The sequence below is a fragment of the Scyliorhinus canicula genome, chromosome 19 (assembly GCF_902713615.1).
Source record: "Scyliorhinus canicula chromosome 19, sScyCan1.1, whole genome shotgun sequence".
NCBI classification, from domain to species: domain Eukaryota; kingdom Metazoa; phylum Chordata; class Chondrichthyes; order Carcharhiniformes; family Scyliorhinidae; genus Scyliorhinus; species Scyliorhinus canicula.
This window is the reverse complement of record NC_052164.1, coordinates 60,787,483-60,807,804: the sequence shown is the minus strand read 5'-3', so window position 1 is coordinate 60,807,804 and position 20,322 is coordinate 60,787,483. Positions and strand designations below refer to the sequence as shown.

Here is a 20,322-nt window from a genome sequence, read left to right as displayed (position 1 = left end):
TGAGTGACACGGGGGAACACAGATATTGACAGTGAGTGATAGTGGGTAATACAGAAATTGACAGTGAATGACACTGTGGGTGATATAGAGATTGTCAGTGAGTGACACTGTGGGTGATACAGAGATTGTAAGTGAGTGACACTGTGGGTGATACAGAGATTGTCAGTGAGTGACACTGGGGAATACAGAGATTGTCAGTGAGTGACACTGTGGATGATACAGAGATTGACAGTGACTGACACAGTGGGTGATACAGAGATTGTCAGTGCGTGACACTGGGTGATACAGAGATTGTCAGTGAGTGACACTGGGGAACACAGCGATTGTCAATGAGTGACACTGTGGGTGATACAGAAACTGACAGTGAGTGACACTGGGGAACACAGATTGACAGTGAGTGACACTGTGAGTGATACAGAGATTGACAGTGACTGACACAGTGGGTGATACAGAGATTGTCAGTGAGTGACACTGTGAGTGATACAGAGATTGTCAGTGAGTGACACTGGGGAACACAGAGATTGTCAGTGAGTACCACAGTTGGTGATACAGAGATTGTCAGTGAGTGACAATGTGCGTAATACAGAGATTGTCAGTGAGTGACACTGTGAGTGATACAGAGATTGACAGTGACTGACACAGTGGGTGATACAGAGATTGTCAGTGAGTGACACTGTGAGTGATACAGAGATTGTCAGTGAGTGACACTGGGGAACACAGAGATTGTCAGTGAGTACCACAGTTGGTGATACAGAGATTGTCAGTGAGTGACAATGTGCGTAATACAGAGATTGTCAGTGAGTGACACTGGGGAATACAGAGATTGTCAGTGAGTGACTCAGTGACTGATACCGAGATTGTCAGTGAGTGACACTGTGGGTGATACAGAGATTGTCAGTGAGTGACACTGGGGAATACAGAGATTGTCAGTGAGTGACACTGGGGATGATACAGAGATTGTCAGTGAGTGACACTGTGGGTGATACAGAGACTGACAGTGAGTGACACTGTGGATGATACAGAGATTGACAGTGACTGACACAGTGGGTGATACAGAGATTGACAGTGCGTGACACTGTGGGTGATACCGAGATTGTCAGTGAGTGACACTGGGGGTGATACAGAGATTGACAGTGAGTGACACTGGGGAATACAGAGATTGACAGTGAGTGACACTGGGGAATACAGAGATTGACAGTGAGTGACACTGGGGAATACAGAGATTGACAGTGAGTGACACTGTGAGTGATTCAGAGATTGTCAGTGAGTGACACTGTGGGTGATACCGAGATTGTCAGTGAGTGACACTGGGGAACACAGCGATTGTCAGTGAGTGACACTGTGGGTGATACAGAGATTGTCAGTGAGTGACACTGTGGGTGATACAGAGATTGTCAGTGAGTGACACTGTGGGTGATACAGAGATTGACAGTGAGTGACACTGTGGGTGATACAGAGATTGACAGTGAGTGACACTGTGAGTGATTCAGAGATTGTCAGTGAGTGACACTGTGGGTGATACAGAGATTGACAGTGAGTGACACTGGGGAATACAGAGATTGACAGTGAGTGACACTGTGAGTGATTCAGAGATTGTCAGTGAGTGACACTGTGGGTGATACAGAGATTGACAGTGAGTGACACTGTGGGTGATACAGAGATTGTCAGTGAGTGACACTGGGGAATACAGAGATTGTCAGTGAGTGACACTGGGGAACACAGATATTGACAGTGAGTGATAGTGGGTAATACAGAGATTGACAGTGAGTGACACTGTGGGTGATACAGAGATTGTCAGTGAGTGAGACTGTGAGTGATACAGAGATTGTCAGTGAGTGACACTGGGGAATACAGAGATTGTCAGTGAGTGACGCTGTGGGTGATACAGAGATTGTCAGTGAGTGACACTGATTAATACAAGGATTGTCAGTGAGTGACACTGTGGATACAGAGATTGACAGTGAGTGACACTGTGGGTGATACGGAGATTGTCAGTGAGTGACACTGTGGGTGATACAGAGATTGTCAGTGAGTGACACTGGGGAATTCAGTGATTGTCAGTGAGTGACACTGTGAGTGATACAGAGATTGACAGTGAGTGACACTGGGGAATACCGAGATTGTCAGTGAGTGACACTGTGGGTGATACAGAGATTGACAGTGAGTGGCACTGGGGGTGATGCAGAGTGTGGTGGTATGGTTTGCATAGCTGTCTGCCATTGGTGCAGAACACTGGCTTACCATTGGCCCTGGTCGGTCATGTGCCTCTCGACCGATTAGTTGAGACCAGTCATGTGACGGCTGCCCGATTGGTCGAGAGGCTGAGTTAACCCCGCCTCCAGAGAGAGGTATAAATACCCAGAATGCCCGGCGGTCGTCCATTTACTGTAGTCGACTGCAAGGCTAGCTTCTTGCTTATTAAAGCCTAACTTTTGTACAGCAACTCGTCTCGCGTTCGATTGATGGTTCATCACTGAGATTGACAGTGAGTGACACAGTGGGTAATACAGAGATTGTCAGTGAGTGACACTGTGGGTAATACAGAGATTGTAAGTGAGTGACACTGGGGAATACAGAGATTGTCAGTGAGTGACACTGTGGGTAATAGAGATATTGACAGTGAGTGACACTGGGGGTGATACAGAGGTTGGCAATGACTGACACTGGGTACAATATTGTTAGTGAGTGACACTTGGGATGATTGAGAGATTGTCAGTTTGTGACACTAGAGGTGATAGAGAGATTGACAGTATGGGTGTATCACATTATGGGTGATAGAGAGATTGACAGTGAGTAACACTGGGGATAATGGAGATATTGTCAGTGAGTGACACGGGGGATGATAGAGAGATTGACAGTGAGTGACACTGTGGATAATGGAGAGATTGGCAGTGAGTGACACGGGGGATGATAGAGAGATTGTCAGTGAGTGACACGGGGGATGATAGAGAGATTGACAGTGAGTGACACTGTGGATAATGGAGAGATTGGCAGTGAGTGACACGGGGGATGATAGAGAGATTGTCAGTGAGTGACACGGGGGATAATGGAGAGATTGACAGTGAGTGACACTGTGGATAATGGAGAGATTGGCAGTGAGTGACACTGTGGGTGTAGAAGAGCTGGCCTGGAATTTTGTGGGTGTTCGGGCCCTAACTAAGTTGTAGGGAAAACTGAGAATTCAAGTCACAGGATAAGCAACTACTAAATTTATGTTTGCTGACATGCCTTTGCCAATAATCAGTCATTTCATGCTTATATTTTTCTCCATTTGTTGCAGTACCTCCAGATAATCCAGTCATCAGCAGTGGCCCCATTGTCAGCCTGAAAGTAGGAGACTCTCTGAACTTGACTTGCCGTGCAGACAATGCCAAACCAGCAGCTGTCATCACCTGGATACGAGATGGAGAGCCCCTGAAAGGGGCCACCTACATAAAGGTGAGGAGAGCGGCCTGACACAAATGTAGGGACAAGAGGTTGAAAGAGAAAACTGACTGGTGTAGTGATCTCTGTATGTGTTAATACATGTTTAGTTAATGTGAAGTCAGTACAGACAGATCATCACTAGATTGCAACACTAACAGGAACTATATAAGGATTTTCCTGCTCTTTCTTTAGTTGGTGTGTGTGCGGGACAGCTAGAGTAGAAGACGTGACTACATCAGAGTGTAGTGTATTATCACAATTGTTCGTTTAATCCAATCTTAGTTACTTGTTTTACTAGTCAAAGTATTAAAGTGAAAGAACTCACAAGTGTATTATTTTATTACTCAGTAAATAATTTGTCATCATCTGGAAGACTTCGACTATTTATCATCAGAATTCAATACAACTCTGCAGGACAAATTAATATTTATATTACAATCCTGTAATATAACATGGTACTAGGTTAAAAACAAGCTTTAAAAACAACTAGTAATAAGATTGGGAAAGAAAAGTTCCGATGCTGACTGTTCGACTGGGGAAGTCCTCACGGCAAATGGATTCTTGACAGCAAATCGATTTGAAGGACCACGTGCAGGCTCCAAGACAGCTGAAGACTACCGGTAACTTAAATCTTAATTGGAAGTTATTTAAACAGCAATTCCAGCTCTATTTAGAAGCTCATGACTTAAATGCAGCCTCTGAAGCTAGACATATAGTTTTGCTTCTGTCCATGGCACGTCAGCAAGCTATCGAAATTTATAATTCGTTCATATATTTGCCGAAGGCAAAGATAAAAGTAAATTTGAAGTGATTGTCGCAAAGTTTTATGATGATTGCAAAATGGAAACCAATGAAATTCTGGAGCGATTTAGGTTTCACAAGCATTTACAGAGAAACGGAGAATCAATCACTAGCTTTGTCACTTCTCTTAAACATCTAGCCCAGATTTGTAATTTTGCTAATTTACACAATTCTTTAATCAGAGATCAGATCATTTATGGAACAATGGAAAAAAAGTCTAAGAGAAGCTCTATTACGAAAAAATGATTTAACGCTAAAAATTGCTACAGAAAAGTGCATTTCACATGAGCAGAGTAAAAACCAGTACTTGGAATTTTATCCACGAGAAAAAGGCACAAAGGTCCATCACGAGGTTGAGAATGATAAAATGGTGTTGCAGGCAGCACAGAAGCACATTAGGGACGGCAGTTACCTTGCGCATGCACATTCCAACTTGGGACATGCGCAGTTCGTTCAGAAATGCGTGACTCAACAGAAGAAGTCTGCTCATGCACGAACATCACTCATGAGTCAGAGAGAAGACGTCATGACGTGGTACAGATGTGGTGACGCCCACTTAAAGGGGAATTGTCCAGCTCAGGGAAACCGTTGCTTAAAGTGCTCAAAATTAAACCACTTCGCTTCTCAATGTAAATCAACAGCAATTTGTCTCACTACTACACAGAAAAAGTTAGATCCATTGAGAAAACTGAAAATAAAAATTCGCAAAAGAATTTTTTGGATAAAGATGAACATTTTCTCTGGAAGACACATTTTTTGTTGGAATCATTGAAACAACAACAGATCTTCAAGCAACAGCAACATATCTTCAAGCAACAACAACGATTTCTCATCAAATAAACATCATTAGTAATGACAATGAATGGATAACGACAGTACAAGTGAATAACAGCCCGATATTATTCAAGCTTGACACTAGTGCTTCCGCCAATTTGTTCTGTAATATAACAACCGGGTGGGTAAGCCAGTGTGATAGGCTGGGATCAGTTAAGATACGTTAAGTTTGTTTGGGATGAGGTGGAATGGATTGCGAGGTAATGGGGTAGGCTGGGGTTTGATTGAGTGAGATGGGTTGGGGTGAGGTTGGATTAGGTGGGGCCGGGTAAGGATGAGATGGATGGAAAGAGTTGGGGTGGTGAGATGGAATGGGGTGTTGTGAGAGTAGGGTGGGACAGAGAGTGGAGAGTGGAATGGGAGAATAAGGAGGAATTGAGTGGGTTAGGGTAGATTGGGTCAGGAAGGGTTACATGAGCTTGGGTGAGGTGGCGATGCTAACAATGCCACACCTCACTCATAGCAAACCAAGAAAGAACAAATCACTCGTCTATATATATATATATATATATATATGTAGATTGTGCAACAATTACAATAGATACTGAAAATTTGCAATCGAACTGCTGTGACTATGAGTGCAGCTGTCTTTTATGACAGTTGCTGAGCTTTTTCTGTCTGAGGTCAGAGTTTAAAGCTGGCACAGCTCAATGTAGCTGATGAACCAGCTCTCTAGTTTTAAAATTAAATTAACTTACATTCTCCTTGGGTTTTCTGTCCCTGTGAAGTTAGTGCTCATCGAGCGGAGGCAGGTTGGTGCTGGGTGCTCCATCTCAGGCTCCCTGTCAGAAACTCAAGCATGTGCCTCACAGTTTGGATGCTGAGGAAAACTGCTTTCCCGTTGCTCAGGAAATGTGTCACATTCCATATCTGAAGAGAAATCCTATTGTATCACTACTCTAGCCAATCTATCATCTGACTAAAATCACTGCCGATAATTTGGCTGTCAATATAACTAATACCATTGTTGGAAACCGCATTAAGAACAGAGTACATACACAATTGCAGGTCTGCAACCTGGTTAGATGACCCAATGAAATCCAGATTGTACCATATTCTCTCTAATATTGGTGTAAATTATCACAATCACTCTAATATCTGGACACTTGGGACACGTCGGCCTGTATCTACCAAGTACTATATTAGGATTCCACGACATATTTCAGATTGAACTCCTGCATTCAGCAGATAGAGAGAATGTTAATCCCACTGGTTCAGTTTGCAGTAAATCAAAGGTGCAGACATGAAACATAAATGTTTCGCCAAACACATTGCACACATTGTCCTCATTGGAGTTCACCACTCCACCATCGGTCTTCAGCTGCCTATGCCCTTACCTCCGAAATACCCTCCTGCAACATTTCTGCTTCTCTACTTCACTCTCTCCTTCTTTCGGACAATTTTCTATGTTCTATGTTCTAATTTTGGATACCTGCTGTGCCTTTGTGTCTAATTTTGATTGATAATGCTCTGATGAAGCAACCTGGGATGTTAAAGGCACAATACAAACCCAGGTTGTACTTTTTGAAAGGATCTGGATTGCTGTTTTCCTGAGAAAGATTCTTTGGGCTATACACTTGCACTTCCATTGGAAGACAGTCCTGATGATTTTACATTTGTGTTTAGATGACTGAGAGGTGATCTAAAATGGTGCTCAAAATTGTAATAAGATTTGAAAGGATAGATGCAGCAAAACTATTTATTTTTGTGGAGGAATCCAGAGCAAGATTGATAAAATCTTCATGTTCTGAAGCCATCCCAAAGAGCTTTGCAGTCAGAGAAGACCTTCTGATGCATGCAGTCACATATATTGTCGAAAGCGGCAGCTCATATCCCATGAACAGCCATGGGGATAGAATCCATTTCTTTGAATGGTGCCGCGGGATCTTTTATATCCATTTAACAGGCAGCCAGGATCTCGGTTTCATGCCTCATCGAAAAGACACCGCTTCTGAAAATGCAGTACCCCCTTAACACTGTATTGGAGTGAGTGTCAACCTAGATTATGAGCTAAAGCATCAGAGGTAGGCTTAAACCCATAGAGGATTAAAGCTCTTTGCACAGATGTTTAATAATAATATTTTTGACTGTGCAGCTGGCAAAGTTCTATTAACGGAGCATGTGGAGGAGTAAATTTTGAGGAAATCTCCTGCCTAATATCTTGTAGAATGTAGGCTTTAAGAATGAAGATGTGTGGATTCAACGTGAGTTCAAAATGTAAAAAAATATTTTATATTTATGGGATGTGGGCATCGCTGGTTCATCCAGCATTTATTGCCCATCTCTAGTTTCCCTTCAGAAAGTGGTGGTGAGCTGCCTTCTTTAACACAATGCACCCACAGTGCTGTTAGGGAGGGGGTTCCAGGATTTTGACCCAGAGACAGTGAAGGAACGGTGATATATTTTCACATCAGGATTGTGAGTGACTTGGAAGGGAACCTCCAGGTGGTGGTTTTCCCAGGTATCTGCTGCCCTTGTCCTTGGAGATGGTGGTAGTCATGAGTTTGGAAGGTACTGTCCAAGGAGCCCTGGTGAGTTCCTGCAGTGCATCTTGTAGCTGGTGCCACTGTTCGTCAATAGTGGAGGAAGTGAATATTTATAGAAGGGATAGTAATCACGTGGGCTACTTTGTTCTGGATGGTGGCAAGCTTCTTGAGTGTTGTTGGAGCTGCACTCATCCAGGCAAGTGGAGAGTATTCCATCACACTTCTGATTTGTGCCTTGTAGATGGTGGACAGGGTTTGGGAAGTCAGGAGGTGAGTTACTCGCCGAAGGATTCCTAGCATCTCGCCTGCTCTTGTAGCCACAGTATTTATGTGGCTAGTCCAGTTCAGTTTCTGGTTAGAACATAGAACATAGAACATGCATACAGTGGAGGCCATTCGGCACATCGAGTCTGTACCGACCCACGTAAGCCCTCACTTCCACCCTATCCCCATAACCCAATAACCCCTCCTAACCTTTTTGGACACGAAGGGAAAGTTAGCATGGCTAATCCACCTAACCTGCAAGTCTTTGGACTCTGGGAAGAAACCGGAGCACCCGGAGGAAACCCACACAAACAGGGGAGAATGTGCAGACTCCTCACTGACATTGATCCAGTGGGGAATCAAACCTGGGACCCTGGCACTGTGAAGCCACAGTGCTAGTCACGTGCTACTGTGTTAATGGTACCCCCCAGGATATTGATAGTTGGGGGTGTAGTGATCTGTACATCTGTACATTCATCTGCACATACACCAGGGACTACAGACAGATGTTACAGCCACAGCACCACTAGAGGGCAGCATCAGAGATGGGTATAAAGGATGCAGCCCAAGAGAGGATCCGTCTCTTTCAGAAGCACAGGGCTAGTGAGCAGCAGCAGACAGAGACAGCTCAGCATAGGCAGTTTACCTTAGCTTCACTGGTCACACCTGTTGACTGTATAATACCTAGTTAAACACTGGAAACAGAACAAACCCACTGAATAAAGTATTTGTGTTAACTGGAAGACGACAATCTTTATTCAGACTTAGAGAATAACATATGGTACCAGAAGTGATTTCAGAAAGCTAGCTAGACACCAGCAAGAGAAGAACTTAAACCGGATATTTGACTGTGGAAGGCTTCACAGCAAATGGACCCTCGATGACTAACTGATTCGATGGAACTTGTTGGAACTCCATGGCAGCTGGAAACAACTGGTAATTTAAGTTAAAACTGGAAAATGTTTGAACAGCTGTTCCAAATATTTATCACAGCTAATGATTTAAGCGCTGCCTCTGATGCAACGAAAATAGCCCCACTACTCTCAACAGGAGGGCATAAAGCTGGAGAAATCTATAAATTCTTTAATTACTCAGAAGGTGAGGACAACACCAAAGTAGAAGTTATACTCAAAAAATTTAATGAATGCTGCAACAGTCAGTCTGGTGAGATGCTGGAAAGATTTAACTCTTGTCAGAGAAACGGAGGGTCCATCTCTGATTTTATTACAAATCTCATGTTAATATCACAAGGCTTCATTCTGCTGATTTCAGAGATACTATGATAATGGATCAATGGACGATCTGATAAAAATTTGAGGGATGTATTTTCACAAAATAAGTATCTAACTCTAGAAATTGCTGTACAAACATGCCCTGCTTATGAACAAAAACAAAATCAATACTTTGAGTCTCCACAGACACAGAATCATCATTTAGAAAACAAAATCGGTAAAAATGGTGTGATAACTCACCATGAGGCGGAGGCAGGGTTGAATCGGAGGAAGACGGAGGTTCTGATTGGCAGCCAACTTGAGAATGGAGCCGCACATGCGCAGTTGCGAAAAGAGCGACAGTACAGGAAACTCGAAGTGCGCAAGAGTAATCGGGTCCTATGCATGACGTCACGAGCGTCATGATGTCAGAGGACCAGGGCAACGGCCACTTAAAAGGAAAATGCACGAAAATAAACAAAAAGAAATTTAGAGCTGCAAAACCCAATTTTCTTGCCTCAAAAGACAGAACAATGCCCGAACTTACACCAGCAGTTGAAAATAACTTTCACAACACCCTGGAACAAGCCGTTAGCACCGCCCTAGAAGATGATAAAAGAACAAAGAAAATTACAGCACAAGAACAGGCCCTTCAGCCCGCCCAGCCTGCGCCAATCCAGATCCTTTATCTAAACCTGTTGGCTATTTTCCAAGGATCTAGATCTCTCTCTTCCCCGCCCGTTCAAATATCTGTCCAGATGCATCTTAAATGATGCTATTGGGCCCGCCTCTACCACCTCCATTGGCAAAGCGTTCCAGGCACCCACCACCCTCTGCGTAAAAACTTTCCACGTACATCTCCCTTAAACTTTCCCCCTCTCACCTTGAAATCGTGACCCCTTGTAATTGACACCCCCACTCTTGGAAAAAGCTTGTTGCTATCCACCCTGTCCATACGTCTCATAATTTTGTCGACCTCAATCAGGTCCCCCCCTCAACCTCCGTCTTTCCAACAACAACAATCCTAATCTACTCAACATTTCTTCATAGCTAGCACCCTCCAAACCAGGGAACATCCTGGTGAATCTCCACTGCACCCTCTCTGAAGAATCCACATCCTTTTGGTAATGTGGCAACCAGAACTGCACGCAGTATTCCAAATGTGGCCTAACCAAAGTCCTATACAACTGTAACATGACCTGCCGACTCTTGTACTCAATACCCCATCCGATGAAGGCAAGCATGCAGTATGCCTTCTTGACCACTCTATCGACCTGCGTTGCCACCTTCAGGGTACAATGGACCTGAACTCCCAGATCTCTCTGTACATCAATTTTCCCCAGGACACTTCCATTGACCATATAGTGCGCTCTTGAGTTAGATATTCCAAAATGCATCACCTCGCATTTGCCTGGATTGAACTCCATCTGCCATTTCTCTGCCCAACTCTCCAATCTATCTATATTTTGCTGTATTCTCTGACAGTCCTCCTCGCTATCTGCAACTCCACCAATCACAGTATCATCTGCAAACCTGCTTATCAGACCACTAATACCCTCGTCCAGATCATTTATGTATATCACAAACAACAGTGGTCCGAACACGGATCCCTGTGGAACACCACTAGTCACCTTTCTCCATTTTGAGACACTCCCTTCCACCACTACTCTCTGTCTCCTGTTGCCCAGCCAGTTCTTTAGTACACCCTGAACACCATACAACTTCACTTTTTCCATCAACATGCCATGGGAAACTTTATAAAATACTTTACTGAAGTCCATGCATATGACATCTACAGCCCTTCCCTCATCAATTAACTTTGTCACTTCCTCAAAGAATTCTATTAGGTTTGTAAGACATGATCTTCTCTGCACAAAACCATGCTGCTTATCACTGATAAGTCTATTTTCTTCTAAATGTGAATAGATCCTATCCCTCAGTATCTTCTCCAACAGTTTGCCTACCACTGACGTCAAGCTCATAGGTCTATAATTCCCTGGATTATCCCTGCTACCCTTCTTAAACAAAGGGACAACATTAGCAATTCTCCAGTCATCCGGGACCTCACCCGTGCTCAAGGATGCTGCAAAGATATCTGTTAAGGCCCCAGCTATTTCGTCCCTTGCTTCCCTCAGTAACCTGGGATAGATCCCATCCGGTCCTGGGGACTTGTCCACCTTAATGCCTTTTACAATACCCAAAATCTCCCCCTCCTTATGCCGACATGACCTAGAGTATTTAAACATCCATTCCTAGCCTCAACATCTGTCATGTCCCACTCCTTGGTGAATACCGATGCAAAGTACTCATGAAGAATCTCACTCATTTCCTCTGACACCACGCATAAATTCCCTCTTTTGTCTTTGAGTGGACCAATCCTTTCTCTAGTTACCCTCTTGCTCCTTATATACGAATAAAAGGCTTTGGGATTTTCCTTAACCCTGTTAGCCAAAGATATTTCATGACCCCTTTTATCCCTCTTCATTGCACGTTTGAGATTTGTCCTACTTTCCCGCTATTCCTCCAAAGCTTCATCAGTTTTGAGTCGCCTCAATCTTATGTATGCTTCCTTTTTCATCTTAGCTAGTCTCTCAATTCCACCCGTCATCCATGGTTCCCTAATCTTGCCATTTCTATGTCTCATTTTCACAGGGACTTGTCTGTCCTGCATTCTAATCAACCTTTCCTGAAAAGACTCCCGTATTTCAAATGTGGATTTACCCTTAAACAACTGCTCCAATCCACATTCCCGAGCTCCTGCCGAATTTTGTTGTACTTGGCCTTTCCCCAATTTAGCACTCTTCCTTTAGGACCACTGTCGTCTTTGTCCATGAGTATTCTAAAACTTACGGAATTATGATCGCTATTCCCAAAGTAATCACCGACTGAAACTTCAACCACCTGGCTGGGATCATTCCCCAATACCAGGTCCAGTATGGCCCCTTCCCGAGTTGGACTATTTACATACTGCTCTAAAAAACTCTCCTGGATGCTCCTTACAAATTCTGCTCCATCTATACCTCCAACACTACATGAGCCCCATTCAATGTTGGGGAAGTTAAAATCTCCCATCACAACCACCCTATTACTTTTACATTGTTCCATAATCTGTCTACATATTTGTACCTCTACTTCATGCTCCTTTTTGGGAAGCCTATGTAAAGTCCTAATAATGTTACTGCACCCTTCCTATTTCTTAACTCTATCCATATTGCCTCAGTGCTCGAATCCTCCATTGTGCCCTCCTTAATCACAGCTGTGATATCATCTCTGACCAGTAATGCAACTCCTCCACCCCTTTTACCCTCCTCTCTATCCCTTCTGAAGCATCTATACCCTGGGATATTTAGTTGCCAATCTTGCCATCCCTCAACCAAGTCTCAGTAATACCAATATCATATTCCCAGGTACTAATCCAAGCCCTAAATTCATCTGCCTTACCTGCTATACTTCTCGCATTAAAACAAATGCACCTCAGACCACCTGTCCCTTTGCGATCATCATCTCTTCCCTGTCTACTCTTCCCCTTAGTCACATTGAGTTTATTATCTTGTACCTTACTGGCTTTAGTTGCTGCCTCTTTACTGACCTCGAACTTCCAAATCTGGTTCCCATCCCCCTGCCACATTAGTTTAAAACCTCCCCAACAGTGTTAGCAAAGGCAACCCCTAGGACATTGGTTCCAGTCCTGCCCAGGTGTAGACCATCCGATTTGTAATGGTCCCAACGATCCCAGAACCGGTTCCATTGTCCCAAAAGTCTGAACCACTCCCTCCTGCACCATCTCTCAAGCCACATATTGATTCTGACTATGATTATTGATTATGATATGGTCCTTGTAGACTGCGACTCGGAAGAATATTTCATTTTGGGAGATGGCTACCCCAGTACCAAATCCGAACCGCAACTAGAGGTGATAGTGAAGACCCTGACGATGAGTTCTTCGGATGGAGGAATCTTCAGCCCAGCATATATGGCATCCCGACTCGTGAGTGCAGGATTATGTTGTGGCCTGACGCCAAGAAACAGAGAGTGGTCCACACACCATGAAGAGTCCTAGCCTCCAAAGAAGAAGATGATTTGTTCATTGAACATGAAGAGAACGATCACAACTCCAAAACAAAAAGCGATGATTTGTCTATCGAACAATATACACAATACTGCTCGGTCATAGCTGAGTTATTCGGAGATCCTGATCACAGCATCAGCAACACGGTTCAAAAGCACAATACGACTCTTCTCATGGTAGATGAATCCAATACCATGGTGCCATGGCAGATCGTCGATACATTGGATGACAGCAATATCCAAGATGACGACGATGCCACACAGAGAGCACAGAACGACTCCATTGAGAGAGCACAGATCGACTCTACAGCGAGAACACTGCACAACTCCACAAAAAGAGCGATGACAGACTCCACAGAGAGAGCAATCACAAACTCTACAGAGAGAGCGATGACAAACTCCACAGAGAGAGCGATGAAGGACTCCGCAAAGAGAGCGATGAAGGACTCCACAAAGAGAGCGGCACAAGCCTCCAGAAAGAGAGTGATGCAAGCCTCCACAAAGAGAGTGAACAAGCCTCCAGAGACAGCTTGGTGACAGACTCAAAATGGAGGCAAGCAAACGCTCCACAGTGAACGCCATGCATGAACAAGACCATGAGATCGACCCAGCTTATCTGAGCCACCAGAAGAAGACACTGAATGTCTACCCACTGTATGTGAGACAAGTGAAAGAAATCACAATTCCCATACAGGATGTGCAGGATCACAGCGAGACTGACATATCTCAGCTCGTCTGCACAGAAGCACTCAACAATCAGAGGACGCTACTCACGAGTCCAGAGAGACCACGTCAGATGAAATTGTGAAGATTTTGACTCCAGAAAAGGAGCACAAAGAGATCACAGATGATTCAAATGAACCTGAAATGACTCCAAAAGAGGAGCACCTAGAAATCAATGATGATTCAAGTGAATCAGAAATGACTCTAGAAGAGGAGTACCAAGGAAGCAAAGAAGAAGAATCAAATCCACCACAAATGACTGATGTTACCAACATCAATACAACATCAGATCATTCTCATGATTCTCAAGAAGAAACACTCAATGTAGCAGATACCACAAAGGACACTGACACCAATAACTGTGACAATGACTGAAATCATCCACATGGCACACTCATTGAGCACAAAAAGAACAACAAAAACCGCAAGAAGCACAGCAGAAACAAGAACAACAGCAACAACAAAAACAACATGCAGAGCAACAAGAACGACAAAAGCAACAAGAAGCATCCCAGAAACAACAAGCACAACAAGAACAAGAATGAAAGCGAAAATAACGGAAACAGAATCAACATGCATGACAAAAAGAACAACAAGAAAGACAGAAACAACAACAATGAAACAACGATCTGTACAACATGGTACAATTCTGCACGTGAAGGACAATGCCACAGCATACTGCGAAACAATGACAAGACTACAAACATGCCATGGCATGATAAAGAATGTCATGAATTCACATCTGCTCCAGAACAAACAAGCAAAACAGCTTTCACGAACGATGACATACAGAATCAATACCACAAACACAGGAAAAAGTCGAGGTCAGACAATGGTGCAACACAGAATCGCTACCCACAATCAAATGGAACAGGGGAAAAAGGTGTCCACCTCATTAAACGGCTCATCAGCAAGGCAAACGAGTCACGTTCTGACATCAACCTAGCTCAGTTATCGTACTGAGCAACCCCATTGATCTCAGGACTGTCGCCAGCGCAAATGCTCTTTGGCAGAGACATCCGGACAACCCCACCAGCAATGCAATTCCGAGACCCCGGCAATGCACTGGTTCTCGACAAACTGCGGGCACTCCGCTCCAAACAAAAACGATACTACGATCAACATGCGATCCCACTCAAGCCACTGACAATAGGTGATATCGTCAGAATCAGGGACCTAGAAGGCAGATGGTCTGAGCTAGCCACGGTGATCAGGCAGGAGGCACTGCGGTCTTACATTGCCAAATTGTCTGCGGGAGTACTTTTTTGCTGTAACCGCCAGGATCTATTAGAGATTTGACCTACAACGCCAGTATTTCCCACACTGGACTTGACCGAGTCTATTTGTCCACAGGACGTTCCTCGCCACACAATGCCAGACAGTACTCTTGATGACATCAAACCATCATCCCTACTACCACCGTTAAGATGCTCCAGCAGAAGCTGTAAGGCACCCGACTGGCTAGATTTGTAACGACACTTCAACACACGCACAAGACGAATATGGACATTTCTCACGATGGACTCATAACACAGTTAATTGTTTCTGTATTACTTTTATCATTTTCACAGTGTGCAGATTTGCATATTCTCACCACGTGTTATGTTCAGTTTTTTGAGGCCAGTCTAGAAAACATGTCAAATAAAAGGGGGGGAAATGTAGTGATCTGTACATCTGTGCATACATCTGCACATACACCAGGGACTACAGAAAGGTGTAACAGCCACAGCATCACTAGAGGGCAGCATCTGAGATGGGTATAAAGGGTCCAGCCCAAGGGAGGATCCGGGTCTTTCAGAAGCACAGGGCTAGTGAGCAGCAGCACACAGAGACAGCTCAGCATAGGGAGTTTACCTTAACTTCACTGGTCATACCTGTTGACTGTGTTATATCTAGTTAAGCTCTGGAAACAGAACAAACCCACTGAATAAAGTATTTATGTTGACTGGAAGTCGACAATCTTTATTCAGACTTAGAGAATAACATAGGGGGTTCAGCGATGGGAATGCCATTGAATGTTAATGCAAGGATATGGATATAAGAAGAGTGAAGAAGTGATCACTGTTGTTTGGACATGGGAAATAGGAAGGAAAGCTAGATGTAGCCATTATATTGTGAGGAGAGCGCTGATATTGTGCCATCTGAAGGAAGTTAATGAATAGATAGTGTAATTCACACTAAAAGAGTGGGAAGAGTTAGATGATGAATGGAAGATGCCATTGATATGGAAAAGAAAAGGAATGGGGATGAGTCAAAGGCTCAGCCATCAAGGGCAGCACAAAGAGAGTGTTTGAAGAGGTGAATGCTGAAAAGTTGATGTAATCTTGGAAGATAGTAAATCTATTTATACCTAAACTGTTTGAACTTGGAGCAAAAAACTTTGTTTGTGAGGGTCACAAAGAATCCAGTACGAGTTTATAGAGTCAAACAGAAAGTAACTTTATTACAAGACTATGTACATACAGCCAGTAGTTCACTGCTGATTCCCTCTCGAGCCAGTACCATGCTGGCCAGCTCCATTTATACAGCTACACTACTAATGATTGCACTGATCCCCTCTTTGGGGGAACTCATATTTCCCAAGGAACATGGGGTAACCAATTGTCCCCAGCCAATAGGATCCGGGCAGGTTATAGCAGTACTGCTTCCAGATGTCATTTTTTTTCACTTTCACCTGAATTGTGTTGCCGTTTGAGCAAGTTAATGGGAGTGAGATGTCGGTCATTATACAGAAACCCATGGCAGCCTTGATCCAAGTGGAACATCTCCCAGAATTCCAGCTCCACATTTTCAGCAATCATCACCTGGATAGCTTGTCTCCGATCCTCAACAATTTTCAGTCATTCTGTCCACAAGTTCACAACAGCTGTAATTATTGTGAAGCTGCTGGGTCTGTTGGAGCACACATGAAAACTTAGGAGGAAAATAGGAGGAAAAACATGTATCAAATAAGGGGGCCTTCAGTGTCTCAGAATATCGTAAAGCACTTTGTGGCCACTGAAGTAGGTTTTGAAGTGTAGTCAGGTCATTTAATAGCTGGGGAATTTCATGCAGGGAATTTAATAGCTAATTTTTCGGCAGCAAAAACAGAAGAAAATTTATCAAAAATTTGCTCTGCTGTCTTCGGAATAGTGTCAGAGGATATTTTATGTTCCAGAGGTGGAAGACGGGGCTTAGGTTTAATATCTCATCCAAAAGATTGTGCCCCAGGCAGTACAGCCCTCCCTCAGTACTGTGCAGAATTGGCAGCCTAGATCATCGGCTCAACTCTCTGGTGTAGATCATTATTACCAACTTGTACCCTGGACTGTAAGCGAATTGAATAAAAGACGCAATCATTGTATATTTGGGGTCCTGACTGTCACTGATATATATATTAAAAAAATGAGGCATTCTATCTCTTTTCAGCGAAATTGATTTTATTTAGCTTTCCACTCAAGCTTCCTCCAATGACTGTGCATTGCTCCAGGGGTTCCCACTCCTGATCTACATCTGAGGAATTTTCATCTCTTTTAAAGCCTTAAATATGCTGACAGTCTAAATTACCCACTACTATTGCTATGGTGGGTTTTGAACTCAGAATCTTCTAACACAGGCCAAAGTGCAACCAACTGATCTGCGGCTAACACTCAGATTGCTTCCTCCCACACAGAGACTCCTAAAGGATGGGAAACGAGAGAGCATCATCAGCAGCCTGCACATCCCATCATCTGAAATCGAAAATGGGCAGCGCATCATCTGCAGGGCGAAGAATGCTGCAGTCCCGGAGGGGAGGGAAGCCGAGGTCACGATCGATATCCAGCGTGAGTTGCCTTACTTCACCCATTGGCATTCCCATATTTCACCTTCCATGCACATTGCCTTTGTTGTGGACCTTCAGATTCAGCCAAGGCTTGTTCACCTTACCTGTTGTCCACTATCTATTGATATGTGTTGAGGTAAAAAGTGGATGGTTTCCACAAAGAGCAGCGGAAGCACAATGCCACTGTCACACCTGGGAGTGATACATAAAAAATGTAACATCTTAGGGAATCGTATAATTCCTACAGTCAAAGGGAGGCTATTCAGCCCATTGAGTCTGGACTGACAGCATCGAGGCGCACTTCCCTGCCCTATCCCTGCAACCCCGTAACCAAACTAACAATTGGACAGTAAGGGGCAATTTAATATGGCCAATCCACCCAACCTGGACATCTTTGGACTGTGGAAGGAAACCTGAAAACCCGGAGGAAACCCACACAGACACGGGGAGAAAGTACAAACTCCACACAGACCGTCACCCGATGTTGAAATTGAACCCGGGTCGCTGGCACTGTGAGGCAGCTATGCTAACCACTGTGCCATCCTTGAGCTGAATTTTGGTGGCTGGTGTAGAGATTGTGAATTTCGACTTCCCTTTCCCAACTTCCTCAAAGCATGCAGAACTCATGATTGATTTTGACCAGGATTTTTGTGTTTCATGCAGGATTCATGCTTGCAGTGCAGATTGCGAGCTGCAATGGCATGCTGGAGGAATGTGGATGTGAAGACAGGCTAGTAAAGGCCCACCTCAGTTCTCAGAGACAGCAGCCCAGCTCCCAAATAATTTAAGGGTGTCAAATGCCCTTATACTACCTATATACTCCTCCCAGTCCTCTCAGATCTCGTTTGCCCCTTCCATTAAATTGTGTAAAGACAGATAGTGGTTACTTCGCCAGTGGGATCCTCCGTTTCGCCAGCAGCACACTCACACCCGCGGATTTCCCGACGGTGTGGGGATGCCCCCAATGGGAATCTCCATTGGCTGGTTGCCAGGACAGAGGATCCCGCTGCAGGTAGGTGCGTGCCACACTGAAAAACGGGTGTGGCGGGGCAGAGAATCCCATCCAGAATATGTTATTGCAGCATATTTAATCTGTCAATCATTTCCCTGAGCAGCTGTATCAATAAACCACCTGCTGGGCTCAAGCCATTCTTAACCTGTGGAACTCATAATAGCCACAGCTATCAAAGCAAACTATTATAGCTACAAGATTCAGAAATTGAAACAGAAACATAGATGTTACATTTCCATTTTGAAGTAGATTGCCTTTCAATCAAATGAGGAGAACAGGAGTTCAGATTTTTTAAACTTTCAACAGCAGAGGATTTCTTCTTTGAAAGTCAGACCAGTGTGTACTGTCACAGTGTGTCACAAAACCAAACACGACAAGTGGGTTTACCAACTCATTTTTCAAAATTTTGAATGCATCATGGCACTAATAATGTGTTCTCTGATAAAGAAACCTGAATTGTTCAATATAATGGTCGATTTACCTTTGCATGACAGAGGTAGGTGCTCTTTCAAAGGGTCGGTGCAGACGTGAGGGGCCGAATGACTTCCCTCTGCACTGTAGGAATTCTATAATTCTATGGGATTCTATGATGAATCTTTGCATTCAAAACATATCTACATGAAAATACAGCATTTAATTGTGACATTTGAAGATGTCAAAGTATTTTATGCTTACTTATTAGAATGGTCTCGACTCCTTAGCAAACTATGGCCTGGGTTTTCCAGGTCCGCCTCAGGCAGGAAAAGAACATCCCAACCCATGTTCAGCATTTTCTGAGCTGGTTCCCGTCCCCATCAGGAGATGAAAGCCTGGATCCCACTGAAGATTGTGGGATAGATTCCATTTAACATAAGTCTGTGCTAACTGGACATATAGACCGGACTTCTCCATTCCGAGTTCGCCCCGCTACCGCAGCTAGCAATAATGGAGAATTTGGCGCTCACGCAAACTTCCGTTCACTACAGCGTAACCGGAGAATCCTGCTGGGGTAAACAAATGGAGAACCCCTCCCATAATAAACAGCGAGTGTGTTGAAGTGTTTTGTGCTTATGAGCTGTTCAGTTGTTTCCACAAGAACACAAGAAATAGAAGTATGAGTAGACAATTTGGCCTGTCAGGTCTGCACTGCCACTGAACACTTCCTGGTTGATGTTGGACTTCAACTTCAACTTCATTTTCCCCGACAGCCCTTAATTTCATGAGAGACCAAAAATCTGTCTATCCCACAGTCTTCAACGTATTCAATGATGGAGCATCCACAAACCTCTGGGGTGGAGAATTCCAAAGATTCGCAATCCTTTCAGTGAAGAAATCTCTCCTGATCTCAGTCCTAAATGATCAGCGCCTTGGCCTGAAAGTGTGCGGCCCCCCCACCCCGTGTTTTAGATTCCCCGAACAGAGGGAATAATTTCTCAGCATCTGTCCTTTCAGAATGTTCAGTGAATCCGCCTCTCATTCTTCTAAACTATGAAATGAAATGAAGTGAAAATGAAATGAAAATTGCCTACTGTTACAAGTAGGCTTCAAATGAAGTTACTGTGAAAAGCCCCTAGTCGCCACATTCCGGCACCTGTTCGGGGAGGCTGGTACAGGAATTGAACCACGCTGCTGGCCTGCCTTGGTCTGCTTTAAAAGCCAGCTCTTTAGCCCTGTGTTAAACCAACTACAGAGAACAAGCCCAATTAACTCAGCATC

The 20,322-nt window shown here is 44.0% G+C and overlaps 1 protein-coding gene across 2 annotated transcripts in view; it reads left to right on the top strand.

Annotated features, from left to right (window-relative positions):
* The window catches only part of kirrel3a (kirre like nephrin family adhesion molecule 3a), a 991,443-nt gene that overhangs the window by 777,523 nt on the left and 193,598 nt on the right, over positions 1-20,322 (top strand). For both annotated transcript variants that reach the window (XM_038778399.1, XM_038778398.1), the window contains exons 4-5: positions 3,281-3,438; positions 17,466-17,616. In XM_038778399.1, coding sequence (XP_038634327.1) covers positions 3,281-3,438; positions 17,466-17,616 — 309 coding nt within the window. The remainder of the gene's footprint in view (positions 1-3,280; positions 3,439-17,465; positions 17,617-20,322) is intronic.